We start from the raw sequence: 14,514 nt of genomic DNA on the forward strand, positions 1-14,514 counted from the left end.
ATGCCAGAGCCAACCAAAAAAGCAGGTAAGTCCGAGCTTGATCACAATCTGTGTGCTGGTTTTGAAATGTACACGAGTATAACTTCCCTCTAGCATTAATGAAACAGAACTCCTTACATTCTCTAAAAGCCCAAACTCTTGATATTAATAACAAAGTCCTGACCTTCATGACATTGTTTATTGTCTTCAGTATTGCAATCCACTTACAGTATACGTGTATGATCGGTTCTAGCCATGTAATGGTGTTCTAATAGAGAATCTATAGGGAAAAAAACAGCATTACCATATAGTGAGAAAACTTTCAACTTAACTTAAGCCAAAGTATCCAGGGCCACTTTAAACCAGACGTGTACGTTGTTGCCATATTGTTGCTTGTGTACAGAATACTCACATTTTCACCTTTTAGATTCCAGAAAATGGAAGGGTTGCTATGACAGTCATGTGACCAAAGTGTTTGGGTGTGCCTGTCTTTCTGTCAGGGCATAACAATTCTAACAATTTTACATACAGGTGAATTATTTCTGTAACTTCTGTCAATTAAATTTGAAATTTTTAAGCAACAGAGCTCGATAAGTAATTTCTACAGTAGCCATAGTTTGCGACCCACCCCATCACTTCCACCATCCATGGCATCTGAGCGCAGCTTCTGTAGGCTACTGAGCTGCTGTGATTGGCTGGTAGGCACGAGGCTGCACGACAGCAACACCTCTCACGTGTGCTCTTACAAGCAACGAAATGCCTTCATCAAGTAAGTTAATGGTCATTTTGGTCAACAGATGATTTTTGTAACATTATGTTTTTTGCCTCCCAACAAAAACAGTTCCTTCAGGATTCCACTACTTAAGTGTTGCTAAGCAACAGGTAAACTGTTTCCCAACTGCAAGCTAACGTTAGCTAAGCTAGCCACTTTTATCTTAGCTTCCCAATCTTCGGCCTCGGCCGTTCATAATCACAATTGGTCAAATATTTGCATTGTCGCTACTGGTGCGAATTAAGTTAGAGTTTTGTGTGGAGGTGTACTGGGGATATCTGGTGAGCATTTGTTTGTTGCACACGTGCTAACCAGCTAATGTTACTCGGCTAAGGTCAGATGATGTTGTGGTGATCCGCTTTTGAGAAGCAAAGAAAAGACAAATAAACGCTATGTGTGAACCTGAACGTCAAGGTTACGTAGAACACCTGTGAAGTGTGATAGATAGCCTACATACTGTTAGCGTCCCAATGGAATATGCTTCTTGTCCAATCGAATTGCTTGACCCGGAACAAACTGAAATAGAATTATCCTTCCTAAGTTCCAAGTGCTGTCCAGGGTTAGCAATAAACCGGGGTGCTTAATTTAAACCCTGTTTCGCGCGTGATTAATCGAGATGCTAAGGCGCTAATAAATCAGCTCAGGAACTCAATGAGGTCCAGGTGGGATGAAACTGACACTGCAACATTTCCAGCATCACAAAGCAAACATCACTCATTCTGCAGCACGCATCCCAAAAACGCCCGACAGGATTCCAACTTGACAAATGGCTTTTCTGTCGTTGTTTTTCTTCAATGGGAAAATGCATTGCTGTTAGTAGGGAGAGAGAGAGAGAGCGCTCCGTATCAGATTACAGAATGCACGCCAAATAGTCCACTTGTGCTGCTAAGACCTTTAGCTTTCAGGATTTGTCAATCAATAACAATATGATTTGCTTGAGCCTGTTTGATATGATCATCATGATACTTTGCTATCAACAAGATGTTTCTCTGTATAGGATTTTATTTTAAGTGTTTGCTTCACATCTAGCAATAAACACATGATTTGAAACAGGATTATGGTGTTATCAACCCAGTAAAAAAGAAAAACAAGTATGTCTTAAGAAATGATTATACTATATTATATATATATATATGTGTATATACACACACACACACACACACACACACACACACACACACACACACACACACACTACTACACTACTGTATGCTCTACAGGCAGGTTTTACAAAGTCATCAAATCAAATTAAATGATTTACTTTGCCGTTTTTATTTCGCTAATGGACAAAACAGTCTGGCCAGAAGAGCTCAGGTTGTGTTTAGTTCAGAGATTTTCTCTTATAGATGGAATTCTGTTGCTATAGGGAACAGTTTTGGACCCAGACATACTTCCTGACAGCTATTAGTATTAGCAAACACTGCAACAGGAAATCAACTTTGGTCCATTAAGAATATTTATGTTTTCATTTTATATTGGCTCAAATTGTGAGAGGGATTTGGATTATGAAAAGTCATTTTTACTTTCAATGCGGGAGAGAGAGAGGGATGCAGATGGGAAGGAAAAGGAATGGATGAGATGATTGCGATGAGGACAGTGGACGTAACAGAAGAGCACACAGACTGCAGGGATCTCATTCTTTCTGAGCCTCCATAGTCACAGAAATAGAGCTAAGCTAATCCCTCTACTATGATACCTGTCCTGCGTCGGCTGCAGCTGCAGCGTGCTCGTGCTGCTGCCCTCATGGGCAACACTTGCCTTCTATTTTTAGAGGCATCTTGCGTTACACGGAGGTTATTTCTTTAATGTGGTTTTGTAATGAAGAAGTTGAACTCTTTGGAACTCAAGCCATCTTCACACCTGACACTAACATGTGTCTTGTTGTATTTGAATTGTTCCTAAATACATGCATAGCTACAAGCATACATAGCATACAAATGCTATGTATGCTTGAGTCATTGCATTAGCCGGCATAGTGGGCATACATTAATTACGTAGGTTACATCTGGCATTATAACATGCATGTCCGGTGCCTATATTTTTAGGTCCCTTTGAAAGTGTTTGCGAATATTGCTAAGAGAACATTTGTTACTTTTCAAAACAGAAACATATATATATATATATATATATATATATATATATATATATATATATATATATATATATATATACAGTTCACAGTTATCTTAGACAACAGCATGTATGTTATAGGCAACCAGCCTCAGCAACAGCTGAGGAAAAGACAGTAGACGGTTGTTGATGTGTAAAACTGACTATTAATAGTTTGTCAGTCTGAGATGTATTGTCTTGCTGTCAGCTGCTGTCAATAGCCTGCTCGTAAATAGTCACCTACTTTACATGTGATTCCTAACTTAATCCATAGCCTACAAACATCTATTTCAATTGAGTGAGGATTGGTTGGTAAATAAAATGTCCGTGAGTGAGTGAGCGAGCTCTCTCTCTCTCTCTCTCTCTCTCTCTCTCTCTCTCTCTCTCTCTCTCTCTCTCTCTCTCTCTCTCTCTCTCTCTCTCTCTCTCTCTCTCTCTCTCTCTCTCTCTCTCTCTCTCTCTCACCATTGTTCTCTGCTCAGCTTCCAGTGGTCAACTATATGAATCACAGCATAGGGTTATTCAAGTCCTGCTGATTCAGACAAGACATAGTCAAGAGGATAACGATGAAATTACTCAGGATAAATCAGAAATATTCGAGTGTAGTGGACACAGCACTTTGAAGTTCTTTGTAGGTTTGAGCAAGTGTTGTCTGTGTTTCACGTCGTAAAAAAAAATATTTTAGATATTAAACAGTTAGCTTGAAGCTGTGCTCTCATTTGATGTTCTTGCAATGTTGTAAAATCCCTGTCAGTTAACAGTCAGCAGGTCAATGATACTGTAGGAGGCCTCTCTTTGCTTTCACCCCAGGATGACATGATCAACGGCAAAAACAAATCAAAGTGTCATTTCAAAGGAATGATTTCTTTGATTTGGACCCATCCCTCCCACTTCAGTTTCAGCATTTACCAAGAAGCCAAAGACGCAGGAAGCAGACGAGGGTTCCTCTGTGCTCTTTGAAGCAGAGACCGAGAAGCCTGACGCTAAAGTCAAATGGCAGTGCGACACAAAGGAGATTGTCGGCGGCAACAAATATGCCGTCACCGCCGCTGCAAAGAAGCACTCCCTCACCATCAAAGCCGTCACCATGGGAGATGCCAATGTCTACGCCGTGATTGCTGGGGGGTCGAAGGTCAAGTTCGAGCTGAAGGTTTTGCCAAAGCAAGGTGGGAGGCTTTGATGCTGCAGCCGTGCGTTAGAGGCTTCCACTCACTACGAGCTACGTAGCCAAAACACAGCACAAAGGAGCACGGAGCACTCAATGTAGAGACCCATTGAGGGAGTCAACACTGTACGGCACTGTATGCATTTGATGTATCTACACACTAGTGAACTCACGTCTGCACTGTCTGATGATGAGCACCATCACTCTGGAGCGGCTTTGTGTGATCTGTCCTTGTGACCACAGTTCACTATCACTGCACTAACACACAATCACAATCATATTGTCAGGTACTTATTTGTGAACAAACTGTATGTTAGCATGACTGTGTGATAAGTGCACAGAGCACTGATGTTAGCATGGCTGTGTGCTACGTGTTTCTTAGGCCATGTTCACATTACAGGCAAATCCGATTTGCTGATAAAGTCATTAATCATCATTATCTTGATTGGTTTCCCAAATCTGATTTAGGAGTGTGTCCGCACTGCCACAAATCTGATTCTCAAGTCGGATCTGTGTGTCCAGACCTAAACAGCCTATCTGCATGGGTTGCTATGGGAACGACGTGGGCGGCAGTAAATATGTACGGTGACGTGGTTTTCCTGCGCAGAAGCATTTGACGACGAGTTGTGAGTGACGTTCAAATCAGATTTGGTGGATCTGCGCGTCCGCACTCAAGTCACATCAGTCAAAAGCAGATTTGAAGCAGATTGGAAACTACCTCCATATGTGGTTTGGGACAAGTGACACAAATCAGACTTGGAGCGTCCAGACTCATAAACCCAATCTAGATAAAGTCATTAATAGGTCACTAAAGGTCACAAATCAGATTTGGCCTCCTAGTCTGAACATGGCCTTACACAACACTTGTGCTATTGAGCTGCCAATGTGGTGAGGTCGTGTGTTTTGAATTTGATAAGGCGGAAGAGACAGAACAGCACCACTGGTGGATGTAGTGCGCTACTACAGTACAAGTGACGGCCCACAGCTGTCTGTCTGTGGCTCGTGTCGCGCCGCGCTTCCTGCGTCTGTACGGCGACCTTGACCCTCACACTGACCTTGACCCTTGACCCTCACACTGGCAGTGCATTTCCTCATGAGGGACCGGCACTTGGCTGCGGCTCAGGACCGGCATGACAAGCAGCTGATAACACACGGAAAATTGGTCAGCCTCTTAAAGATGATAAGGCAGAAATATTTGGGTGATAGTCTAAACGTGTTTAAAAGAAACTCAAATGGTTCCAATGTCAGTGTCTACTCTGCATGCCTTCTTGGCCCACTACAAACATGGCCATCTTTGCAACTCATTTACAGTGAATCAAGTTGCTATTAAGTCCTAAAGTGATACTTCTTCAAAGCAAGTGAAAAATACATTCCAATCTTTTCCGAAGCAAATGGACTTTTTACAATAATATTTGTGAAAGTGGCCGTATCTTTTCATTTGCTTTGAAGAACTATACGCTACTTGACGTCTTGTTGAGAGATGTTTGCAGTGTGTGGACACCATCTTTGCCGTTGTACGTGTCTCACTTGTGCCTTGGTGTCTTTGTTATCTGTCATCCAGCAGAGTCAGCGACTCCAGCTGATGCTGCCCCTGCTGGTGGAACAGGGAACAGCGCTGTGCCAGTGGAACAAGGCCCTGCTGCCGCTCCACCTGCAGATGAACCCCAGACCGCTGCCCCAGCAGCAGCACAGGATGCTCCTCCAGCTCCTCCAGCTGGTGTGTGGCTCACACAGAACACATAGCATTCATTCCTTCATTCAAGCTCACACATGTACTATGGTTTAACAAGTCTGCTGTCCACGGTGTCAGAGCTCTATTGAATGAACATAGCCTGCTTTCTAACATGCTTCTGAATTTTAACTTCTATTCGATTCGATTCTATAAAGCTGTTGCAGTTCCAGGTGGACAGCCTGCAGACACCAGGCAGGACCTGACTGGCCTCTTCACAGAGAAACCGCAGACTGGAGAAGTCGTTGTGGGTGAGCAGCTCCAAATATACTGAATAAACAAACACATTTCTCTTGAAAAACACAAATAATCTATTCTATACCCTGCCTTGGATAATTCTGTTATTGGCCATTCACACCATATGCCGAAGCAACGCTCAACCTACGCTGAACCTACAAGTTTCATTTAACAGGCGAAGCCGTTCACAAAGGGTTAGCCTTTGTTCACACAGGACGCCTAACGTAAGCAGAGCTGAAGCTTGAGGCAGGCTCAAGCTGAGCTGATGCTTAACCATTCACACAAGAAGCCTTCTCTTTTCCTCTCAGCGCCTCCTCGGCGCGACTTGAACCCGCCCACAACTCCCATTGACTTCATGCCTGGCAGCTTCAAGCTTCACGCATCACGCTTGGAAAATAGGACTGAATCGGATCCTGAACGATCGCCTGAGCAAGGCTTGAGCGTGGCTTCAGCGTGACACGTGCGTGGGTGGTGTGAACGGCCTCGCCTGTTAAATGAAACTTGTGGGTTCAGCGTAGGTTGAGCTTAGGTTGAGCGTTGCTTCAGCGTATGGTGTGAACGGCCACTAAGACTAGCAGAATATCTGTGCAGTGTATCGGGCTGTGCGTTGCGCAGCATCGCAGGTTCTGCCATTAATCTGCCCTAATTACCTGTTGGTGGAATATGGGTGAAAATGTCGGGTACATTCGCCTCATCGAAATTGCAGTGTATTGTGGGTATTTTATGGTGGACTATATAGTGAATCAAAATAACAGCTGAGAATTCGGACACTAGTACCAAATGGCCAAGAACATATGTATATAGTCCACTATTTGTGTAATAGGGAGTGGTTTTGAACAGAGCTATAGTCAAGAGGAAGCAGGGTTTTACTGATCAAAGGAGACAGGTGTTTCCAGAAGCACTGGAGACTTTGAGGCAGGAACGGAGCAGCAGAGGAGGAGGCAGGCAGGCTGAAGACACGGCTGGGCGGTAGCCAGGTGTTGATGGCTAGTTATGAACCAGGGTCCAGGCAGTAGTAGGAAGGCAGGCGGGCTGGAGGCGCGGCTGGACTGTAGACAGGTGCTGTCTGCAGGAGGAGGAGGAGGAGGAGGAGGATAGGACGCAGTCAGGTGAGCAAAGCACACCGCAATGGTGTCCTGGAAGTCAGGCTTGTTAGAACTGGGCTTGAAAGTAACAAAATAACCTGACTTGTTCTAGAAATAACACAATACCAGGATACTTGCTTCTATGGACTGAGAGACATGCTAGTGGACAAGAGTTGCCCACTAGCAGTTTAACGATGTGACAATGGTTTCAGCTCCCAGCCATGTCTCCAGCTCCTCCCTGCCAATCAGCTCTGATTTAGAGAGTAGATCGGAGGGAAAGCAGCAGCCATGATCCTGATAACTGGTGGCTTTGTGATGTTGTTGTGATGAAATGCTGCAAACCAATGTCTCCACAGGGACAAATACAGTACTGCTCCACTCAGGTGTGCTCAATCAGTAGCTAACAAATTGAGCTCTCCATGGTGCTGAACCTGTGTTGACTTATTTTGGCCACTAATTCGCCATTGTTGCCCATTTAGTCGGCCCAAATGATCTAATTCACAAATCTGCTTCCATTAGGTTCCATTAGGGGTGCTCTTTACACTTCATGAAAGGTTCGGCGCGATCGCACATAAAATGGCAGAGCTGTGGCCGAACACAATTTCTGCACACTAACTAACTCACTCACTCACTCACTCACTCACAGAGACTTCACATTCTTGTTATAGGATTTAAGGAAAAAGATAAAAGTATTTGAAAAAGCTGTGTTTAGCTGTAGCTTTTATATTAGCTTTTACCTTTTTATCATTACATAATTTCATCAGCCTAATATTAAACACTGAGCCATCCAAGGTGGGAGGCACTGTGTGAGGAGGTTTTCAAAATTCTTTATCATGAGAAACATATAATATTTCCATATCTGTATATCAAAATGAAAAAATACTCAATTCTGTAGCTAATTCTATGATTGTCTCACCACATACAAATCACAAAATATAAAAAGTTGTTAAATTTGTATTTGTAAAAACAGCATAAAGCTACCAGAATATTATGACGAAAAACTAACAAAAATAACCCTAACAGGAAGAAAAGAGCACAAAGCAATTAATAATCTATGCAGAGATTAAATTAACAAACAAACAAACAAATAAATAAATAAATGTCACTATTCAAACATAATGGTATGTAATGTATTGTGCTGTGCAGGTGAAAACATCATATTTGTGGCTAAAGTTTGTGCTGAATCCCTGCTGAAGAAACCCACCGTCAAATGGATCAAAGGGAAGTGGATGGACTTGGGCAGCAAGTGTGGAAAGCACCTGCAGCTGAAGGAGACGTACGAGCGCAACACCAAGGTAAGACTAATGCACACAATACAGTGCCAAAGTCACGCCCTCTTCCGGGTTAGGCATACGAACCATGGGATTTCAACCACCATTTATTTTCCCATAGATATTTTGTAAAATGCTTATAAAAATATAGTCTATAAATAGTCAAAGCAATATAGCAATACTGTAATACAATATAGCAAGCGATTCAGCTCTATAATCAGGAGAGACAATATAATTTCACTCGGACCAATTCTAAAGAAAAAAGAAAGAAAAGAAGTGAAATGTTCTATTGTCTCTCGTGATTCCATATATCGCTAAATCGCTTGGTTTGACAAAGTAAAAGTATGTCTTTATAAGCATTTTAAGAAATGTTTATGGAAAAATAAATGGTGGATGAAATTCCTTGGTTCATATTCCTAACCCAGAAGTGGGCGTGACTTCTATATAAAACAGAGACAGATTCATATCTGTCTCATCTCTCTCCTCCTGCATTTACAGTGCTACACCTTTGAGATGCACGTGATCGCAGCCAAGGCTAACTTTGCTGGAGGGTACAGATGTGAGGTGTCATCCAAGGACAAGTTTGACAGCTGTAATTTTGAGTTGACTGTACATGGTGGGTTGGACTATTTTGTTTTGTCAGCTTATCCCCCCCCCCCCAATATTTTAATTTAGCCAATAATATGGTTCAGACTTTGTAGCTGTTTTTGAAGAATTCCTCAAATCAATGGCTACTGGTGGTCCTGTACATAGTCTCTCAAGCCAGAACGTCTCTTCTACATTCAGCGAATGCATCATATACAGTCTGTACTTCACTGGTCAGTGAGGAAGAGTCTAACCCTAACCCACAGAGCCTGGTCAGTGAGGAAGAGTCTAACCCTAACCCTAACCCACAGAGCCTGGTCAGTGAGGAAGAGTCTAACCCTAACCCACAGAGCCTGGTCAGTGAGGAAGAGTCTAACCCTAACCCACAGAGCCTGGTCAGTGAGGAAGAGTCTAACCCTAACCCACAGAGCCTGGTCAGTGAGGAAGAGTCTAACCCTAACCCTAACCCACAGAGCCTGGTCAGTGAGGAAGAGTCTAACCCTAACCCTAACCCACAGAGCCTGGTCAGTGAGGAAGAGTCTAACCCTAACCCACAGAGCCTGGTCAGTGAGGAAGAGTCTAACCCTAACCCACAGAGCCTGGTCAGTGAGGAAGAGTCTAACCCTAACCCACAGAGCCTGGTCAGTGAGGAAGAGTCTAACCCTAACCCTAACCCACAGAGCCTGGTCAGTGAGGAAGAGTCTAACCCTAACCCACAGAGCCTGGTCAGTGAGGAAGAGTCTAACCCTAACCCACAGAGCCTGGTCAGTGAGGAAGAGTCTAACCCTAACCCACAGAGCCTGCTCAAAGGAAGTTGGGGGGGCACTTCAGACCGGAAGAAGTTCAAACCGATGCAGGTGATTGGAGAAACACGAGCGGATGTTTAGGCGGGACATCCACTCATATTTCTCCAATCACCTGCCTTTAGGCGGGACACCCCTGGGTATAGACTGTCATGAAATGGGCCATTTTCACGCTGCCATTTTGGAGAAATTGATAGTCAAAGTCTCAATTCTGACCTTGAAAAAGGTGTTTTTTCCGACTTTCTAAGTACTATCATCGCCCATTATTTTCCCTGAGTTCCGTTTCCGCTTTGACCAAGTTTTCCCAGCTCGAAGTACAGACGTGTAGGCAGAAGCATTTGAAAATTGCGGGAGCCAACTCGTGTGTTTTAAAGCAGCTACGAGCAAGATTTTCTATTGTTATTAAACAGTCTAAATTTAATATCAATGCATCACATCTTACCTCTAATAGTAGACGAGACCAACGCAGAGTAGTCTCGCTTGAACCCCGAGTTAATCGGCCAGTGTTAGTCTGTCTGTGGCCAGGGAAGATCAGGAAGTGAAATGAAACTGTTTGCAGCAGCCACTTCGGCCGAAACCACAAAATAACTTCCAAAAAACCTGTTAGAATATAACGAGAGATGTTCGCGAGAGTATGCATGGCGTTCTCCTTGTTTATGGTATGTTGCTAGGCAGCGCGAACGGGGGAAGGCAGGCAGCTGCGTTTCACTTCCGGGTTTCACTTCCGGGTTTATCCGGTCCGCCGGTAGGCAGAGAGAGAGAGAGCCCCCTGGTGACGCGAGCTTAGACACAGACTTAATAATCATCAAGAGAGCAATCTCCGATTCACACGGCTTTGGTCTCAGCTACTATTATAGGTAAGATGTGATGCATCAATATTGTAATTATACTGTTTAATAACAATCGAAAATCTTGCTCGTAGCTGCTTTAAGAGACTATACTGTACATCTTTTTGTCATCAATGATTGATTCTTGTATTGCATTCCAGAGGCTCGCGCTGTTGAAGCAGGTTTCGACATAAGGGCAGCTTTTAGGCGCACGTAAGTTCTTTTTAATTTATTGAATCATCACATTTGGTTCATTCATGGTTTTATTGTTGCCTCATATCTTTACTAATATCCCACAGATATGAAAGTGGACCAACATGTTCCCACTTCATAAGGGCGCTGACCTATCCTTTGAACTTAGATATCAGAATCCTTGATCAATTTCTAACTAAATTCATTTTTTGTATATGCATTTAGGCCGGCTGTTACTATCATCTTTAATGGGATGTCAGGGGTACATACTGTACAGTTTAGTGTTACAGACCGTACAAAGTTTGTTTTAATTACTCTGCCCTAAATTTGTTATCTTGAGTACAGAAAACAATGTTCCCAAAGGGAATCCCACAAGGTTCCATTCAAGGCCCGTGCTATTTTGTAAGTGTGGAAGGTTCTATCTGAGTTAGTGGGCATCAAAAATCCCAGAAGACAAAACAGTGTACACACACACACACACACACACACACACACACACACACATATACCGTATATATATATATATATATATATATATATATAGACCTGAGACCACAAAGACACAAACAAAAAACGAACAAATAACAACTTTTAGTTGTTTTGATGCCACAATTGATCAGGTATATTGCAGCCATTGTCATCCTGTCATCTTACATATGCTTCTAATTTTTTATGATGTGTTTAGACATGAATCATATTGGATGATCAGGACATTAGCAGATTGAATAAGGAAGTAATATGGTTTGTTGCTTCTACATTGGAGTAATGATCGTGCTGTGTCAGGAGTAACTGTGGAAATGCTACTTATTAGGAGTGAAGCTGGTCAGAAGAGGAAAACCAGAAGAGAATCAACAAGGTAGAGAGGTGGTTTGTTGCAACAGTGGAAGCTCATATTCAAACTCTGTGGACTGGGATTGGAAAAGCAAAGAGAACTCAGGACAAGGATCAGAGGCCTTCTCTTTCCTGTCACCTGCTGCTTCTCTTCTTTTGAGTCCAACAGAACCAGTGTTTTTGGATCATGCAGCCTCCATCTGCTGGCTTTTGAGAAATCGACCACAGGAGAAAGATCAAGAGAGGACTAAATGTGTGCACTGCCAGTCAAAAGTTTGGACACATGCATCTGTCTTTCTTTATTTTATGTTACTCTTTTTCACATGTTAGAGAGCCAAAGTCATGCCCACTTCCGGTTTAGGCATACGCACCAAGAGATTTTATCCGCCATTCCTTTTTCCATAGACATCTATCTATCTATCTATCTATCTATCTATCTATCTATCTATCTATCTATCTATCTATCTATCTATCTATCTATCTAAAAGGGAGCAAATTACTCAATGTTTGTCTGTCTGTTTCAATTTTTGTCCCACTGATGATGTCATAGGCATTGTTACATCACTGATGATGTCATAGGCATTGTGAAATCATCAGTGATGTCATGAGAGCAATAGTGATGTCATCCGTGATGCGAAGTTGAACAATTGTGCGCATGCCAATAGAGCAGGCCAGGCCACGGAGCAGTCGAGCTGCGTGCGATGTCCATTGTCTGTTGCACTTACGTCGTCCCCGCCCCTTTAGTGTTTCTTTTTTGTAAAGCGTCTTTGAGTCCTAGAAAAGCGCTATATAAAACCCATGTTTATTATATATATATATATATATATATATATATATATATATATATATATATATACACAGTACATAATATATTTGGAATCACAAGAGACCATAGAACATTTCACTCAGACCAAAACTTACAAAGAAAACGTCTAAAATGAATGGAGGATTAAATCTCTTGGTGCGTATGTCTAAAATGGAAGTGGGCGTGACTTTGGCTCTCTATAGTAAAGACATAAAAATTCTGAAATAATTCAACTGGACTTAAAAATCTAAACTATGTTCTATTTTAGATACTTTAAACTTACAAGTATAGCGGCCCTTTGCCTTGATATAGGAAGGCAATAATTTGGAAAGAAATTCATACCTGTACATATCCATGAACTTCACTAGTCTAAGAAACAAATTTCATTGCATAAGCTCAAATCAAAAATGGTAATTAAAAACATAATACATTCAATCAGGTGTGTCCAAACTGACTGAGGCAGACTCAGAGACATCAGGTGTGTCCAAACTGACTGAGGCAGACTCAGAGACATTTGGAGATTGGATGAACTGCTCAGTAGCACCACCTCTCTCTGATCTGCTACTGGGTCTCAAAAGAGCAGAGCCAGCTGCACAAACAGCTACCCAGCAGAGTGAGCTTTGGCCCCGGTTTGAAGAGTGCAGGATGTGTTAAGACACGCGGGCTTCTCGCTGGTCTGGCCCTCCCATCCTTCTCCCACACGGAGGAAGTGCAGTCGTGTGCTGTAACTTTAGCACATAAACCAGAGACTCACCATCTAATCCTGCTCAGAGATCAGAGGCAGGAGGCAGACAAACACACGGCTAGATCTATGCCCTTGCTGCCTCCATCTTTCATCCTGTTGATCAGGAGGGGAGTAGACCAGGTGGTTTCTCTAACCTGGAGTGTTTTCTTTTGTTCTTGTTACTTTGGAGGATGGCACTGTTGCTCATGGCTGGAACATGGCAACCTCTGTCTCTCCAACAAGACGTCTCCCTCTGCATTCACTTCTTTCATCCACATATTCACCCATTTCATCTGGCTCCTTTTTACATCACGTTTATTTCTATCCACATTATTTGTGTTGAATCATTTTTTATTCTTGCTTCTCTCTTTGCATGTGAGAGCGACAAGAAACAAGAAAATGATTCAACAAATCATAGTTGACACTGTGATATTGCCAAAGCCTCGGAATATAGAATTGTATTATTCAAAACAAATTATGCATGTGGGGAAGGGGGGGGGGGGTGGATTAACATACGTCTATTCTTTTGACAATTATAGCAATGTTGATATACTCAGTGATGAGAAATATCCCAGTATACAAAAAATAATAACACTAATAATAACCCACGCTGTTGCTGATGTATTGTTGCTGGTTGGTGATGTTTCTACAGTAGCGTAGATGGAAAAGAGGACTCAGGAGAGCTAGACTTCAGTGGCTTGTTAAAGAAGAGGTAAGTCGTTGCAAAACACTTTCTATAGTCTGCAGACCTTGAGCAAACTGAAACAAAAACTATTTATTGGTAGGTTACCCTAAATGTGTTTTTCTCTCTCTCTCTCTCTCTCTCTCTCTCTCTCTCTCTCTCTCTCTCTCTCTCTCTCTCTCTCTCTCAGAGAGTAAGCTACTTCTACAGTTATGGATTGGAATGTTTCCCCTCTTAACCTGATAAGCCTGAACGTCACCTCACAGCACGTCATGACTTGGGGTGACATCCCTTGCATGTGAAAAAGGATGTGATTATATTGCACATTAGCATATCCAAACAAATCGAATATTTCTACAAATGCATCCATACAAGACCCACCGTCCCTCCATGTTGCAGCCACCATTCTGAAAATCTGCTCACCCCAGCTCACTTTTAACATAACACTGATCCCACTCCAGACTAATCCTGCAATGGACCGTATCACCCCTGTTGCCTCGAGGACCTTCCCCCCAGTTCCCCTCCCTCTGAACAGGTGTGCTGACCGACCAGAGGAGGCGCTAGTGCAGCAACCAGGACACAGACTATATCCTGCTTCCCACCCACAGACACGGCCAATTGTGCCTGTATCCACCCGCGTCCGCCCAACCAAGCCAGAGGCAACATGGGGCACGAACCTGTAACCTTTGTGTTGGTAGGAAGGGTATCTACCACTGCA

General features: G+C 42.8%; 1 protein-coding gene across 1 annotated transcript in view; it reads left to right on the forward strand.

Annotated features, from left to right (window-relative positions):
• The window catches only part of mybpc3 (myosin binding protein C3), a gene marked incomplete at its 5' end in the record, with an annotated part of 50,068 nt that continues 35,554 nt past the window's right edge, over positions 1-14,514 (forward strand). Inside the window, 9 exons of the mRNA XM_083662191.1 lie at positions 1-25; positions 3,757-4,026; positions 5,108-5,187; positions 5,587-5,742; positions 5,936-6,005; positions 8,223-8,371; positions 8,846-8,963; positions 10,724-10,775; positions 13,767-13,826. Coding sequence (XP_083518317.1) covers positions 1-25; positions 3,757-4,026; positions 5,108-5,187; positions 5,587-5,742; positions 5,936-6,005; positions 8,223-8,371; positions 8,846-8,963; positions 10,724-10,775; positions 13,767-13,826 — 980 coding nt within the window. The remainder of the gene's footprint in view (positions 26-3,756; positions 4,027-5,107; positions 5,188-5,586; positions 5,743-5,935; positions 6,006-8,222; positions 8,372-8,845; positions 8,964-10,723; positions 10,776-13,766; positions 13,827-14,514) is intronic.

This window comes from Poromitra crassiceps (assembly GCF_964638095.1).
Source record: "Poromitra crassiceps genome assembly, chromosome: 28".
In the NCBI taxonomy this organism is placed as follows: Eukaryota; Metazoa; Chordata; class Actinopteri; order Beryciformes; family Melamphaidae; genus Poromitra; species Poromitra crassiceps.